The sequence below is a fragment of the Onychomys torridus genome, chromosome 12 (assembly GCF_903995425.1).
Source record: "Onychomys torridus chromosome 12, mOncTor1.1, whole genome shotgun sequence".
Lineage (NCBI taxonomy): Eukaryota > Metazoa > Chordata > Mammalia > Rodentia > Cricetidae > Onychomys > Onychomys torridus.
Window position 1 is genome coordinate 69,029,788 of NC_050454.1, and position 16,283 is coordinate 69,046,070.

The 16,283-nt window shown below is 51.4% G+C and overlaps 1 protein-coding gene across 7 annotated transcripts in view; it reads left to right on the forward strand.

Moving 5' to 3' along the window:
* Nucleotides 1-16,283, forward strand: part of Itsn1 (intersectin 1) — a 184,238-nt gene that overhangs the window by 144,391 nt on the left and 23,564 nt on the right. For all 7 annotated transcript variants that reach the window (XM_036204123.1, XM_036204122.1, XM_036204127.1 and 4 more), the window contains one exon: nt 14,923-15,044. In XM_036204123.1, coding sequence (XP_036060016.1) covers nt 14,923-15,044 — 122 coding nt within the window. The remainder of the gene's footprint in view (nt 1-14,922; nt 15,045-16,283) is intronic.

Here is a 16,283-nt window from a genome sequence, read left to right on the forward strand (position 1 = left end):
CATGTGATGATGCTGTCCTCGTGAATTTTACCTGTTGGCTTCCCTGCCCATCCTTTGAAGTTTTTTCAAGTTGGCAAAAAGTTTTGGGGGAGGGGTGGTAAATCTGCTGTGCGTTGAATGCCCTGTTGGGTTCTGGAGAGAGAGGAAATGAAAACCAAGTCCATACAGTAGTTATGGGGAGTGTGTTAAGTTCTTTGCAGAAGTGTGGGTCAACTGTAGCATGAGCAGGCTATCCAGCATTGGGGGACGGGGGCAGCAGGTGCTGCTGCTACAGGGCAAAGATAGAAACACCCCCACCCCCAGGAGGGCAGGGGAATAACACTGAAGTAGAGAGCTAGGAGCCTGATGAGGTAGGAGAAATATTTTTTATGGACCTAGATGTCAGAACAGTAAAGAGCCAGAGGGAGGTGGGAAGGGCCCTTCCTGTCTCCCATCCAGGCCCTTATGGAACAGTGATCGAGTCTGCAGACCTTGTCTCCTCCCCAGGGCCTCTTCACTCTCTAAGGCAGGGTTCCTTCTCCAGTGTTGAGGTTGATGGTGGGATGCAGTTGTTCACTCTGGTCCCCTCCCATGGTGCGTTCCTCTAATCTGTCTCCTGGGCGTGGCAACTGGCACAGATTTCCCTCACATCTCTTCAGTGTGCACGGACTGCAGAGAACCCATCTAACCCTGTGGGTTTTAGGCAGAGGGCCACCCCTAGCATCCTGTGGGTAGAGGCTGGGGATGTGGGTCATCCTACAGCACAGAGCACAGTTCATGTGACAGAGTATTCAGGCCCCAGATGTTACCAGTGCCGAGCGAAGAAGCCCTGGTCTCATCCTACCGGCCACTGGCTAAAGTTCACTGGGTTGTCCTGGCCCAAGTGGTTATCTCACACATGGCTGCTGAAGTTACCCAGATAACTACTGCTGAATATGGGCGCTCATTCTGTGGGCTCATCTCGTGTCTGCAGCGTAAAAAGTCTCCCACAAAATAATTGCCCTTTATTTTTCGAAACACCTTGGTTATCCCCTCTGTTCTCTACTTTTTTAAAGCTGGGTGAACAGTAAAGTGTCCCTCAGAGTGTAAAGGTACTAAGTCTGGGGTTCGGGTTTTGTTTTTAGGTAGTTTTTTTTTTTTCCATTTTCCATTTACTCTGTGTGTGAGAATATGTGAGTGAGTGTGAGTGTGTGTATGTGTGTGTATGTGTGTGTGTGTGAGCAATTTCATATGACTTAACCCAACATAATTAATCATTTCCTGGTGCATGATGGGTTGAAGCACTCAAAGCTGCCCATTGTGTGAGCAGATCAGACAGCTGTAGAATACACCAGAATCCAGGTTCCTGATATGTCATGTAGGAGAAACCAAGATTTCAGCCTAGTTCCCTCTCCCTTTCCGTGGAAGCTCCCCAGAGTAGCGCTACCCATGTGTGCCGAGGCTCAGGCCTGTGGACTTGGGTCTAGGCAGTCTCCACTCTAGCCCAGTCTAGGAAGCTTCCTACCCAGGTAACAACCCTGCTTCCTGGAAGCGGAAAATCATTTCTGAGAGACAATAAAAATGTTTTCCTTTTGCCAAATTTATAAACTAATCTGTTTATTCCTTTTTGACCCCCAAATACCCAAGAGCATTCATTGTTCTGGAAGCTCCATTGACTGCCAGTGACAGCACCCCCCCCACCTCACCCCCCCCACACCAGTAAACGCATAGGAAAATACAAAATATCTGATATTTGGGGGCTGGAGAGGTGGTTAAGAACACTGACTGCTCTTCCAGAGGATCCAGGTTTGATTCCCAGCACACACATGCCGGCTCACAGCTGTCTGTAACTCCAGTCCCAGGGGATCTGACACCTGGCCTCCTCCACAGGCACCAGGCATATGTGTAGTGGTATACAGACAGACATGTTTTATATGGGCCAGATACCAACACATAAAATGTTTCAGAAAAAAAAAGTTAATAAACACGTAGAATGGTGGGAAAGCCAAAGGTTCTGATACAGTTGTGTGAGGGTCTCACATGGCCACCATTTCCTGGAGCCCTTTTCAATGAAAACCCAGAGAAACGCTAGATGGTTTGTGTTTCAGCCAGTTCATTGCTTCTCATTGAAGGTTCTGTTCTTCATATGGAAAGCTCCCAGGCATGCAAAACCCAAAGCACGATGCCTGAATTCACCAAAACAAAGGCTTTGTTTCTTAGACATGACCATCGTCTTTTAAGACCCACGTGTACTGTGTTTGCCCAGCTCTGTGTGAGCACACTACCTCCTGGAGTCTAGGGCCTAGATGCTACCTGCCTGCTGTTCTGTGGTGTTGGTGGTCTCTGTGTGTGCTAGATGTAGGTACGAGACAGTGACTTTAATATTTACCTGTGGCTTGTCCACGTAGGGCTGAGTGGGTCAGAGTTCAGCGAGAATCAGATGGAATTGTGTAGAAGATTCCCACACAGGCTAACAGTTGCAGTTTTCATACCTGCTTGACTCATGCTGCAGGCCACAGAGACTTCCTCGGCTTAGCCGGATTGCTAAGGCCGAACACTCCTTTCTCCCGAGTTCTCCAAACCCCGACCCAGGAGAGGAGAGGCTTGTGAGCTGTCAGAGGGCATGAGGAAGCTGTGTGCTCCTGAGGCCTCTGCTCCCCCACCTGCCCGGGCAGCTCCCTTTCTTGACCTGTCACGCTTGCACACTAAGCCAGGCACACTAAAGAAGCAGAGAACATGGTGTGGGTGCTGTGATCTTAGGGCCTGGATAGGATGCTGAGGGTCTAGGGGTACCCTCAAAGCTCCTCTTCCAGTGCCGGGCTCATCCTCCTCTTGCTGAACCATTTGAAAAGGGCATTCCTGTCTGTCCCAGAGCCTGGCCTCCAAGCTGCACCCACACAGAATTATTGGTGCCTGTCACTTTGGAAGATAAGAGCAGGCCCCTTTCCTTCCTGGGATTCTTCTGCCTCTGGGATTGAGGATTCCACACATCGGTGCATAGCTCAGCAGCCAAGCCTACCTCAGCCTCAGGCCCTTCTTGGACTGCAGCCCAGTTTCTCAAAGACAGGCTTGTTCCAGATGCCCTCACTCTGGGCCAACTGTGGCTTCTAAATTTTCATTCCTGGCTGCAGCCTGAAGCCCATGAGCTGAATATAGAACACCGCTTAGAGACAACTTCATCTAATAGTTGACTCTGGGGGAATCAGTATAGCTGCACCCTGGGTCCTTGGTAGCATCAAAGGCATTCTAGGACGGCCATTTAGAGCATGGGTTCGAATCCTGGTTCACTACTTTCCATGCTTTGTGGTCTTGGGCATGTCTTCTAAGCTCTGTGCACTTTCCCAGTAGAGAGATAAGAATACCAGTGAGTGACTGTGCACCCAGTACGTAAGAGGCGAGTTGTTTGTGGGGAACAAGTGATTTATGCATGGTCAGTGAACATCTCAGAAGCCAACCTCTTTCCTGCTTGCTTTCCTACGGTGCTTTTTAAGACCTGCCAGCCACTGCCTTCCCAGATGAGAGGTTTCAGAGACCAACAGTTCCCCAGATGCATTCACACACCCCCTGCAACTTTGCCCCACTCACTTGCAAACAGATCACAGTCCCTTCCTTCTGGCCCCTGGGGGCTCACCCGCGTGGAGGCCCTTTTGGAACACCTGTCTCACAGTCCTGACACCCGTCTCAAGGCAGCGTCTCCCCAGCACACCACCCCTGCAGGCTGCCTCTTTCACAGGGCTGACGGTGGGGCTCCCAACCAGGGAAATGGAATGTGCCCGGCTTTTAAATACCACAACCGTGGACTGTTGGCAGGCCCATGCAGTGTTCCACAATAAACCTGTCCCAGACGTGTTGAGTCACTGGGTCCTGTGTTTCTCATCACAGCCCGTGGCCTTGTATTCTCCCACCAGCAAAGAATGGAGCGTTTGCCCCCTGCTCCCTCTGGGCATGCCAGCCACTTTAAAAAAAAAAGTAGTCATACTGCTTCACTAGAGACGTGTGCTCCCCAGAGCAGCTGCACCAGAACACATTGCCCCTGCACCCTGCTGCGTGTACCTAGATGAGAACGGGACCTTTCCTGCCTCTGCTCTGCTGAAACAGAGCAGGGGACCGGCCCCAGCAGAGCAGGCAAAGCCAAGCAGGGGTCTTGGCTGTCTAGGGCATTGCCCTGGAATCCCACAGCCCCATAGGAAGCTCTAATAGCTATCCCCTCCCTCAGTAACGAGCCCCCACTGACTGTCTAGTGGGGACCCTCACCCCAGCCCATCCTCAAGAGACAGAAGAAAATCTGCCAGAGCCCTTCCATCCCTCCCATTTGCTGCAGCCTGCCCTGCCTCAGTTTCCCCTCTTTTGCCATGCCCTCCTCCAACACACACAAGGAATATGGCCCCTGCCTGGTGATAAGGCTGTGGGCATTAGAACACAGGCGGGTGTGATGGCTGCTTTCGAACCTGCAGGAGTGGGAGGAGACAGAACCGTAGAGTCTCTCCAGCTCATGGTGAATGAAACAGGACAGAGTATGACCAGAGGCCAGTGCTCTGGTGCAGGAGACGTCCTAGGAGGCCTTCCCAAAGCAGCCGTGGCTTCTGAATTGTCCTTCCTGGCCACAGTCAGAAGACCATGGTGCTGGCTCTGGAATACTGCTTAGATCGGTACTAATCTATAGTGGACTCCTCCAACCTGAAAACCTTCCTGGAACACTTAAGAGCCCACATCTGCTCCCTCTGGCAGCATCCTGGGCCTGCATTAGGGGGAAGTAACGGGTGGCATGGGGGTAGAACCACCAGGGTGAGAGAGTTCATGACTCAAACCCCCTGGGCACTGACTGTCTCCTCCCTAGGGCTCCCATGTGCCATCTAGTCAGGAGGGTGCGTGGGTCTAGAGCCCTCAGTCATCTGGCTCTACCTTACCTGTCCGGCCTTAACCAGCCCCAAATTTTCCTTTGCCCCCATGTCCTACACACACCCTTCCCTGGAATTCTTACTTCAAGTTTAAGCCATTGGTGCACTCTGGCCACACAAGCCCTGCCCCACCTCCCCCCTTCCTGCTCTCCGCTGTCCACCCCACCGGGTTACCTTGCCATGAAGCCCTTTCACACGCAATGACAAGGAGCCCGGGCGGCTGAGACGTACACACGTGGACACTGGGTAAGTCGGATGCTTTGTACTGTGACAGAGCCCTAAGGAGGAACTCCCAAGGAAGAAAGTCTCAGTGTGGCCACAGACTTGGCATTCTCATCTTCTGCGAGCTCAGCTTGCCCCGGGGCCGGCTGTGGGCCTTTGGTGAGGTGGAACACCGGGGCAGCCGGAGAGTTTGTAGGGTTGGGTCTCTTACCTCGTCCAAGCTTAGAAACGGGAAGAGGTCAGGGACCAGACACCTGTCAAAGGTGTGCCCCCCCTCCTCCAACCAAACCCCCCTCTCAGTCTCCAGCACCTCCTAGAAATGCTAGCAGGTTATGTTCGTGAGTCAGTCAGTGGCTGGTTCCCTCCTGCTCCAGTCACCTCTCGGGGAGCCTTTGGTGTGTGGGTGGGGGCATGTTTCATCTGCGAACCGTAAGATACTCACACCCCTCATTAGACTGTAATCTTTGAGAGCAGGGCTAGCCTAACATCTCTACATCTGTCACATCCCAGTAATTCCACAGAGAATCTGGCATGAGGTGTACGCCTGTAATCCCAGCACTCGGAAGGCTGAGGCAGGAGGATTGTGATTTGGGGGTCAGTCGGGGCTACATAATAAAATGCTGTCAGAAGTAAATAAATTGGGCTGGGAATGTAGCTTAGTTGGTAGCATGTTTACCCAGCATGCATATAGCCCTAGGGTCAATCCTTAGCACCGCATAAGCAGGTGTGGTGGTGCCCACCTATAATCTCAGTATTTGGGAGGTTGAGGCAGGGGGATGAGACGTTCAAGCTCACCCTCAGCATAGGGAATTCTAGACCAGCGTGGGCTATCCAAGACTTTTTATCTTAAAAAGAAAGAACATGTAAGTTTAAATTAAAAAAAAAAAATCTGCAGAGAGTTAGGGGTGTGTCTCTGTGGCAGAGCTTATCGTGGATGAGACCCTGGATTCGCTCCCCAGAACCACGAAAGGGGGTGGGTCATCACAGGAAACATCATCAACAGCAATGGAGCTCCCCTCGCAGAGCTGGCTTACTGTGGGGTCCCCATCTCTCGCTGGCTGGAAGCTGCAGTCCAATGAGCACACTTGCCTATTTCCCACAGGCCCTCACTCTTGGGGACCGTGGAGGAGGTGCGGGGTGTTGGTGGCGATCCACATTGGCCTGTTCCCTCTCCTCCTTCTGCTAGCATAGTCTCCCCTCCCCAACTCGGCCCTCCATGTGCCATTTTGATCATCATCCTCACTGTGTGTGGCAAGGACCCAGCACAAAGCCTGTCCTGGGGACGGCGGCGGCAGAGTTGAAAAAGTTATTTTTTGTGGAAAGGCCCTAAAACAGGACACATTCTTCACTTTTATAATCACTTAACTAGTGTAGAGACTTACCACTTGGTCCCATGCATTTTGGTATTTCGTGTCCTCCATGAGTGCGGTGGCCTCCCAGAAGCAGCCCTGAAAGAGACAGAAAACGTCTTAGGTTGGAAGTATCTCTTGTGTCCACTGGAGTCAGTTTGTCAGGAGTCACCAGGCCTCTCTGAAGCCATTGTCATAGGATTGTGAAGTGCACACATCACACAACCTTCAGAGTCTCTTGTGGGCTGGTCAGCCAAGGGTCTTTTCTTTAGATTTATTTTTATTTATGTGTATGTGTGTATGACATGCATGTGTGGGTGGTACCTGTGGAGGCCAGAAGAAGGCGATGCCCTGGAGCTGGAGGTGCAGGTGTTTGTGAGCCACTGAATGGGAGTGCTAGGAACCAAACTTAACTGTGCAAGAGGTGCTCACCCTCAGAGCCATTGCTGCAGTCCCAGGGGCCCTTTTATGGGGGAGACTCATTGCCTTGACCCGGACTGGCTGCAGCCAGCTCCTGAGAACCTGAGTTACAAGGCCAAGCTTGTTGTCAAGTAGACCTTACAGGAAGTGCTGGAAGAAAGATGGTGGTGGGCTCCCTGGGAACACACGTGGTTCCTTTTGTGGTCCTATTTCCAGAGAGCCTTTCTGATAGAGGGAATAGCCACACTCTTCAGGACCCTACTGTCCCATCCATCAAATAAGAGTGTTGAGTGGCATGGTCAGTTGGGATCGTGTGGCCCCACATGTACCTCCAGAGGCCCCAAGAACAGAACACCAGGCTTCAGCGGACTCTGGGGTGTAGATGGCCTTCCAGGCATAGCGTCCCGTCATTATAGCTGTCAAGGCACTTTGGGTGATGGCTCAAGTGGCCAGCCCTGAGCCGGCTTCAGCTGAGTAACTGTAGAAGCCCTGGTGTCCCACACCCTGGACAGCTGCAGTTTCCAGTTCCTGTCTCCATGCTGAGCATCCAGACTATCTTTTCTCTCCAGGGTGGGGAGTCCTCTCTGCCCGACATAGGAACCACTCAGAGCCTTACAAATGGTGGACACAGGTCTTGGAGAGTTAGACGTAGCTAGTCTTGAGTCCAGCAGGGACACTGGCAGTTTCCAAGCTCCTTGGGTGACTCCGGTGTGCAGTCATACATGAGGAATGACACCCTCCTTCCATCTGACACTAGGCTGCCACCAAGACCATCCTGAAATACAGCCCAAACCTCCCTAGCTCTGCAACAAGCCCCAAGTGTTCTTCCCTTCTGATGTGGTCTGAATTGCTTTGTCTCCCAGTGTTCCTAGGTGAAAACCCTCACTTGGGAGACCCTAGGATGTGACTGAATTTGGAGTTAGTGTCTTCAAAGATGTACTTAAATATTACAGTAGGCCTTCAGGGTGGATCCTACTCTAATATGACAAGTGTCCTTTAAAGAAGAAACCACATGTAGCTAGCCACCATGGGTTTCCATGCACAAAAGCAAGGTTCTGTGGGAAACGGGAAGAAGACATGGTTATAAGCCCAGGAGAGATGAACCCTGCCAACACCTTGACCTGATCTTGGACTCTAGCCTCCAGAGCCCTGAGAAAGTAAACTTCTGTTTTTAAAGCCACCCAGTCTTTGTGTCCTAGCCACCAGGACACACAAAAACACCACCTGTCCAGCAAGGCAAAGATGTAACGGTTAAGAACGTTGACTCCGACCTCATTTGCTGTTTCTTAAGTGAAGCATTACTGACTTACTTATCTTCTCCATGTGTCTGTTTCCTCAGCTGCTCACTATGGGTAACAGTAGTTACTCCACAGGATTGTTGGTGAGGACCTAGTTGACACATGGCGCCATGTCCGGAGCCTCTAGTTCAGCATTGCTGTTTGTCTGCACCCAGGGTCTTCTCTCTTCCACACCTATTCCTCTGGCTCTAAGCACCCAGCTCGGATTCTCCCATGTTCCCACCCTCCTTTTTGTCCATGATGTCTTAGTGCAGGGGACTGTAACAAAATACCCAAGGGTGACTAAATTATAAATATTTTTCCTCTCATTGTTCTTGAGGCTGAGAAGTCCGAGATCAGGGGTTCATCTGGTGGAGCCTCCCTCATGCATCACCCTGTTCCAGAAGGACACACTCAAGAGAGCAGGATGTCTGCTACATGTTTATAACTGGATCCAACCCTGTAGATAACAGCATTTCTTTATTCATGTAGATAATCACCCCTAGTCACCCCTGAAGTCCCATATCTCCACAAGATAGTGTCTGTACATTGTGGAACAGGTCATTCATAACAAAGTCCAACTCCACTTCCTCCTTTTCAAAATCTTCCCAGACCTCTGTGCTCAAAGCTACTGCCTCCTTCCTCAAATGTCCCACAATGCTGCTCGAACGTTTTCATCTGCCTTGCATACCTGAAGGGTTTATTTGAAGCTGTTGCTAAGGAAGCCTAAAATCCTGCAGGGTAGGGCACATCAAAAGTAGGTGCTCAGAGAGCTAGCAAGCATGTGTGGAGACACAGATGCAGCCAAGAATGAAGGGAAAAAATGCAGACTATAAAGGGCTGTGTGGTACCTGTGCCAGGAATCCGGCATCAGACAGAAAGCCGGAATGATATGCTGCTCACCACATTCATAGTCACTGCAGAGCAGGAGGAACTCCATTTCTACCACTTCTCCATGCTCATTAAACTGCCTGGCAAGCCAGGTAGACCAGATGGCCCTTCTTGGAAGAAGATGGAGCTGATTTAGAGACTGTGTGGTGGTTTTTTTTTTTTTTTAATTGTTGTTTTGTTTTTTGAGCTTCTGGGTTTGTAACTGAGTGGGGAAGCTGAATGGACACTCCTAGAGGGACCCAGCTACACAACTCACAGTCCCCTAAAACAGGCCAGAATGGGATACTTGAGCTCAGTGCACAGGGGTCCCTGGTGCCATTGGCGGCATCTTCAATCTCCCACCACAGGTCTCTCACTACCAAAATCAAAACCACATTCTGAGAATTTGCAGCTGTCCTGTCCTGGGGACTGATGACAGCTCACAGCCATGCCCTTCCAGAGGCATCTGTGAGTCAGCAAGGGCAGAGGCCAGTCTAGAATGCCCGGGCCTCCAGAAGACAAGGACCCAGATGACTCACTCATCATTGACCCCGGTTCCAAGCACAGATGCTGCCTTCTAGCAGGAAGTTCACTGGGGGCAGGAAGGAGTCCCACAGCAGCTGTGGTGCAGAGACAAAACCAGAGATAACAACCAGGGCTTCATCTGCTTCCCTTCCAGGACAGGCTACCCCACACGCCACTCTGCCAGGCATGTTGACTGGTTCATAAGAGAATCTGTACCCTAGAAGGAGCAAGTGCAGCCCGGTGGGGGCAGGAAAGAGGCAGCTCAAATGTCAAGAGAGACTCCAGTCTTGGAGAATCCCGACTTCCCACATACAGGTCCACCCTAGCGACTACCTGTAGCACAGACAGGGACTCCAGGCATCCGATGACCATATTTGGCCGACACAGACTCACCTAGTAAAGGGGTCTGGGCTGAATGTTCCTAGACACGGCATGCTGTCTTTCCCTTGAGATGAAAACCATCATCCAGGCTTCCACATCACTCTCCTGGCACGGTTCTGTTCTGGTATTACTACCCCTATAACATGGCCGTTTCTACTACCTGTATCTCCCATAGGTATTTACCTAGCTGTTTTTACAGCACTGTTGGCTGGCCCTATTCTTCGTTGTGTGTGAGTGTAGAGATACGAGTACATGACACCCAGCAGCCAACCTCAAGTACCGTTCCTCGGGAGCTAGGCACCTTAGTTTTTTGAGACAGTGTATCTTGGGGACACCCTGGGCTTGTCAGTGCTAAGCCAGGCAGGTTGTCCAGGGAACCCTATGAATCTGCTCATTTCTGTGCCCCTCCACAAGTGCTGGGATTTCACGTGTGTACCACCATGCCTGGCTTTTTAATGTATGTTTTAAGGCTCAAACTCAGGTCCAAGCAAGGCCAACACTTCACCAATGGGACCATCTCCCATGCCTGCCTCTCCTATGTGCTATTTTTAGTGTGTACTTCCTGTGGAGTCTCCCCTAAGGACAAGGACAGTACCTGCTTACTTCTGTGTCCCTTCAGTTTCCTAGAAACTTAATATTTATTGACCAGCTTATTATTATATATTTTTGTCTCCTTCATAACAGAAATCAGGCCTGTTTGTTTACTTGGTCAATGTTTAGCCTGTTGTGGGAGCTAATTTGGGTTTCAAAAGTACACTGAAGAGAGGAGGTTCTTTCATTTGTGTGTGTGTGTGTGTGTGTGTGTGTGTGTGCGCGCACACACACACACACTAAGTACTTCTGTAGCCTTTGAAATTCCACAACATCTGTGGGCTCATGTATGTTCATACTAAAAAGGACCTCAATTCTACTTGTCATAGGAGTGACAGTTGAGGGGGATACGATGAGCTTTGGGGAATGAGGTATTTTCCAAGTCTCTGGGCCTTCCAAAAGGATATCACAGCCCTGTCCCTTTCATAAGTGTATTTAAGGAAATGATAGAAACTTTGGAGCCTACATTAGGAATTTTCTGTGGGGTTTAATGGGGGTTGTTTTTTAACTGCTTGGAGTTCTTGCAGTATTATTTCAGCTGTGAACCAAATTTAGTTTTGAGACACCCTTCATCCCTGCTCCACGGCCCTAGAAAATTATTCACTGTATTTTTTCTCCTCATCCTTCTCTAAACCAGGGGATCTGCTGTGTGTATCTTAGTACCCAAGGGAGAGAAGGCCACACCCTTTTACCCCCTAAAGTGGTAAAAACCTCTTCTTTTTCTAAATATTAAATTTTTTCCAAAGGAAGGATATTTTTAGGTTTAGAATTCCTTTTTTAAGTCTTTCATGGTTCTCTGGGTCTGGACTCAACCTTCATGGGTCAGTGTAGTGACTAAAAAAACCACCTCAAGCCAGTGTGGCTGCTGCGTAGTGTGGAGACAGACCTCCTCACAAAATCTTTGCCGCCGATTGTGTTCTGGGTCCAGAGGCCAGCGTGTCCACTCCACATCTCCAGGAAGGCTGGATTTAGACTTGCACGGGTGAGATTCCGGAGGTAACAGCCAGGTCCACCAGCTTCCCCGGGCTCTCAGTTCTGGCTTGGGTGCGGTAGGTGTGTAGATACAAAGGCTGGCCTGTCTAGAACCAGATGTCCTATAGCCCTCAAGTGCATCCAGAGCTGGCCCTCAGCCAGGCATCCCTGTATCTTTCACTGTTCTCCCGAACTTGTACCCAGAGGAGCTTCTAGAATCCAAAAGAATCCAGGCATCACTCCCAACAGGACCTCAGTTTGGTTTCTTGGCCATTCTTATGTCTTCTGGTCGTGACACTTCCTTGTGGTAGAAAGTAGTTGGTGTTTCTAGTGGGACCTATCACTTTCAGCCTGGGGGAGCAGTACCACCTTCAGCCTAGGGGAGCAGTACCACCTTCAGCCTAGGGGAGCAGTACCACCTTCAGCCTAGGGGAGCAGTACCACCTTCAGCCTAGGGGAGCAGTACCACCTTCAGCCTAGGGGAGCAGTACCACCTTCAGCCTAGGGGAGCACTACCACCTTCAGCCTAGGGGAGCAGTACCACCTTCAGCCTAGGGGAGCACTACCACCTTCAGCCTAGGGGAGCACTACCACCTTCAGCCTGGGGGAGCAGTACCACCTTCAGCCTGGGGGTGCAGTACCACTTTCAGCCTGGGGGAGCAATATCACTTTCAGCCTGGGGGTGCAGTACTACCTTCAGCCTTGGGGGCCAGCACCACCTGAGAAGGGGGCAGACCAGCAATGCCACCTTCAGCTACAGCCTGGGAGGTAGTGCCATGTTCAGCAGGGGAACTCTTCAGTAGAGGAGGAGACCAGTTTTGAACCATTGAATCCCCAAGGTCTGATGAGGCCCGTGGAAGACAAGCATCTTGCTTTCATCCTGAATCCCCAGCATGTGGCACAGCTGGTCCCAAAGTCGTGGTGGAGATCACCAAATTGCCAAACGAGGGAATGAGAGCCACACACAGGTTTTCTTCTTTTGTTCGTTTGGTGGTTTTTCGTTTTTTGTTGAGACAGGGTCTCACTAGGTAGCCCTGGCTGTCCTAGAACTCACTCTGTAGACCAGGCTGGCCTCAAACGCAGCGATCCACCTGCCTCTGCCTTCCAAGTGCTGGGATGAAAGGCATGTATTACCATGCCCAGCTTGCAAACAGGCTTTTGAAGCCAATAAAATTGTGTGCAAAATGTGTGTGGGTGTTTCATGTAGTACAGAGGGGTTTGCTGGGCACAAGCCCAGAGGACCCATCAGATCTCTCCAAGGGAACTGTGACCTAAAGGGACATTTGTGAGACTTGCCTGTCCACGGCTGGTATTTATGCAGCAAACATTTCAGTGCAGTGCTGAATGAACATAAACCACTTCCTGTGCAAGAAGTCTACCAGCCCTGTGGACAGCAATGCCCTGGAAGCAGGCGACTGTGTCCCTGAGAGACCCAGCCGTAAATGCAGGGGCCACATTCAGCCGTTGAACAAGAGATGGCCTGAGTCCTGGGTCCTTGGACTCACTCTTAGGACAGCGGGCAAAAATAGGGCAGGGACTGGATATGCCTCCCCACAATTCAAAGTGTTTTCTAGGTGACTCCCCCAGAAAAGCTAAAGAGCAGAGAAATCTAGGGGGAAGAAGAGTCCATCAGCTTCCCATAAGGCAGTGCTCAGCCAGCTGCTGGGGACACTCAGGTCTTGCTTCCAGGTGTTTCTAGAAGACAGCACCCCAGGCAGAAGAGCTGAGTCACCTGGGTGGCCGAGTAGGAGGCCCAAGTTCAGAGTCAACTGCAGGCTGTGCAGTCACACTCACCTTGCAGCTCCAAGGTCTAGCTCAGCCAGCCACAGTGGCTGGGTAAAGTCTAGGACTGAAAGGCCTGGAGAGTGTCACTATAAAGATAGCTCGCTCCTGCGCTCCTGCTGGTTTCCTGGCACCGCCTTGGCTATCCTGGGCTGTTCTGTCCCAGTAAGAGCAGCTACAGCCTGCGGGGAGGGCCCTTGGCCCGGGGAGGGAGCATCACCCTAAGAGGTCGTGTCTGGAGCAGAAAAACAGTCCTGAGCCCAGATAAATCCCGCGCTGGACTCCCCGAGGAGCCCTTGGTAGCCCCCGGCCGCCTCCTCAAACCTGAAGATTCACCAGAGAGCCTGTTAAATCGAAGTGCCCTGGTCCGCTCCCCCACAGTGTCTATTTGGCAAAGTTCTGGACATTCATCTACGGGTTCTGCCAAGGGCGCCAGGCGATGGAGGGACCACGCTCAGATGGCACTTTTCCCAGGGGGCAGTGCACAGTGTTCTATCGCGCCCCCTTGTGGAAAGTCGTAGGAAGCATGGGAAATGAAAGTGAATGGGGCTCAGCCCCACCCACCACTCCCACCTCTCAGAGCCTGTGTTTTACAAATCCAAGTTCTGTGACTAAATAAAGTCCATCTAATAAAAAGAAGTATACATGTGTATAAAAAGGCGGGCCCAGCTCGCTACTGAGAGCGCGTGTTGCTGAGGCAGGGGATACGCGGCACATATAAGCCGCAAAGGCCTCGTGTGAACAGAACTCCAAATAACAAGCTGAGGGAACAGAGTTGAGGGCTGGCCTGTCTCAGGGCAGCTTGGGGGCCACTCCTTTTGGCAGCCTGGGCCTGGTGCGACCATCGTGGAGGCTGTCTGCACTCAGCAGGAGGCTCGCTGCTCATCTTCCACGGATACCCACGGATACCCACGGTCACCCTACGGTGACCTTGCCTGGAGAGTCTTCCCAGTCCTGTCTGGATGCACCTGCCTTTTCCACCAGGAGCCTCGGCACAGTTACCGCAGCCTCTAAAAGCCGGCCTCGGATTAACCACATGCCCTCCTGCAGCTTGGTGTGGACAATGGGGTCTTACAGAGTGCACACAGCCTCTGGACCAATCTGAGCTTGGACTCTGTCCCTTATCACTGCGGAGGGGAAGGACCTGGGGACAGTTTACCTCTCGGAGCCTTGGTTTCCTTCGGTGCGCCATGAAACCGATTCTGGAACTTTAGAGAGCGCTCAAGGCAGTGGTGGCTACCGGCCTGGCACGGACTCGTTAGGTCATTTAACCCTTCCCGTGGTTCTGATGGAGCATGAGTGTGCAACCCATGTTTGTGACCACAAACTGGGTGGCTTGAGACAGGTGGAATCTCTCCCTCTCACAGTTCTAGGGAGAAAGGAAGGTCTGAAGTGAGGTGTGGGCAGAACTGTTCCTTCTGAAAGCACTGCGCTACTTTTCAGCTTCCAGAACTGACGGCGATCCCCAGGGATCTCAGCCTGCGGCTGTGTTACCCCAGTCTCTACAACTCAACCCATACCCCGGAGCTGATGAGGCCACAACACCCCCCACCACCACCACCACCACACACACACAGACACACACACAGTCACGAGGACATCGGGCATCTTCCCTGTGGAGCGGCAGGTTTCCTCAGCCTTGGATTAAAAGTCTTCCTAAATGGTTGTGTCTTCCAGGGTGTTCAGACTTGCACCTCTTAGATATGCTGACCCCGACTGAGAGGAAACGACAAGGCTACATCCACGAACTCATTGTCACAGAGGAGAACTATGTGAACGACCTGCAGTTGGTCACAGAGGTACCAGCAGCCCTGGAAGCCTGGGGGTGACAGGGGGTGGCCCTGCAGTGTGTGGGGGCTGGAGGGGTGGAGGCTTATGTTCTGACTCTGAGCCTGGGGCAGGCAGTCTCTGGTGTGTGAGAGATATCTGAGTAGCAAATGACACAGGGGTCTTACCTGGGAGGGGAGATGATCACATTTTTTCCCCATAGGGCCACCCTGTGAGTCAAAGAAGCAGCTCTCACCCAGGGCCAAGGCCAAGAGCACACAGGTCCCAACCTAATGACTAATGGAGTGGCTTGTGTGGGCTGTGCCTTAGGACTCTTGGCTCCAATTAGAGAAGTTGCGGGGTCAGCCACCAATTGATTGATGCCCTCAAGTCACATGACATCCCCGCTAGCTACAAGTCTCTTGAGTTATTTCTAGTGCCCCCATAAACTCCTGAGAAAATCTACCACTATGGCTGAGCATGAAGGTATGTTCTCTCATGGCTCTGTGAGTCTGCTGGCCTGGGATGGGCTACCCTTGTGGGTAGCCAGTGAAGGCCTTGGCACTCTGTCTGAAAGGATGTGACGGAGTTTGTAATAAACCTGCTAAAAGAAGGTGGCTTTTTACCCATGCACAGCGAAGAGTCACCATGTCAGGAAGTAGGTGTGCGGAGCTGGACCTGAGGGTCACCTTCAATGTGAAAAGATAGTTTGTAAGCCTGTACCCTAGCAAATGGCATGAGACTGTGATGTCCATCCACACATCCAGGAGGGGTAGTGTTCAGCTGTTTGACGTTATTGGCGTTTTGGGCTAAAATGCTAACCCACAAGAGTTTCCCAATTGCGTTGTCTCAAGACATCTGCCTGCTATTAAGTATGTGGTCAAAGTGTATACGGTATGAGTGTCACCCACTTAGATGTGGCATCCTGTGTGGACATTACCCAGTTCACCATCAGATTAATGACTCATGCAGAATAAGGCTCCCAAGGATCCAGACAAACTGTCCCTGTGTCCAAAGAACTTTCAGAGGAGCCTCTGCCCCAGATGCTAAGGACTGCCTTGTGGGTAAGGGGCTCAGTCACATGGAGTCCACACCGAGATCTGTGATTAGCTATGAGCTATGCACCCACCCACCCAGAGCCTGGAAAGGGCCTGTTTCTTTGTCAGAGCCCAGGAAGAGGATGGCATCTTCCTCAATACCACCTGCTTCAAGTGCAGTGCTAGCCTTGAACTTGCTTTCCTCAGAATGCCCGTGGCTTGTCTGGGTGTAAA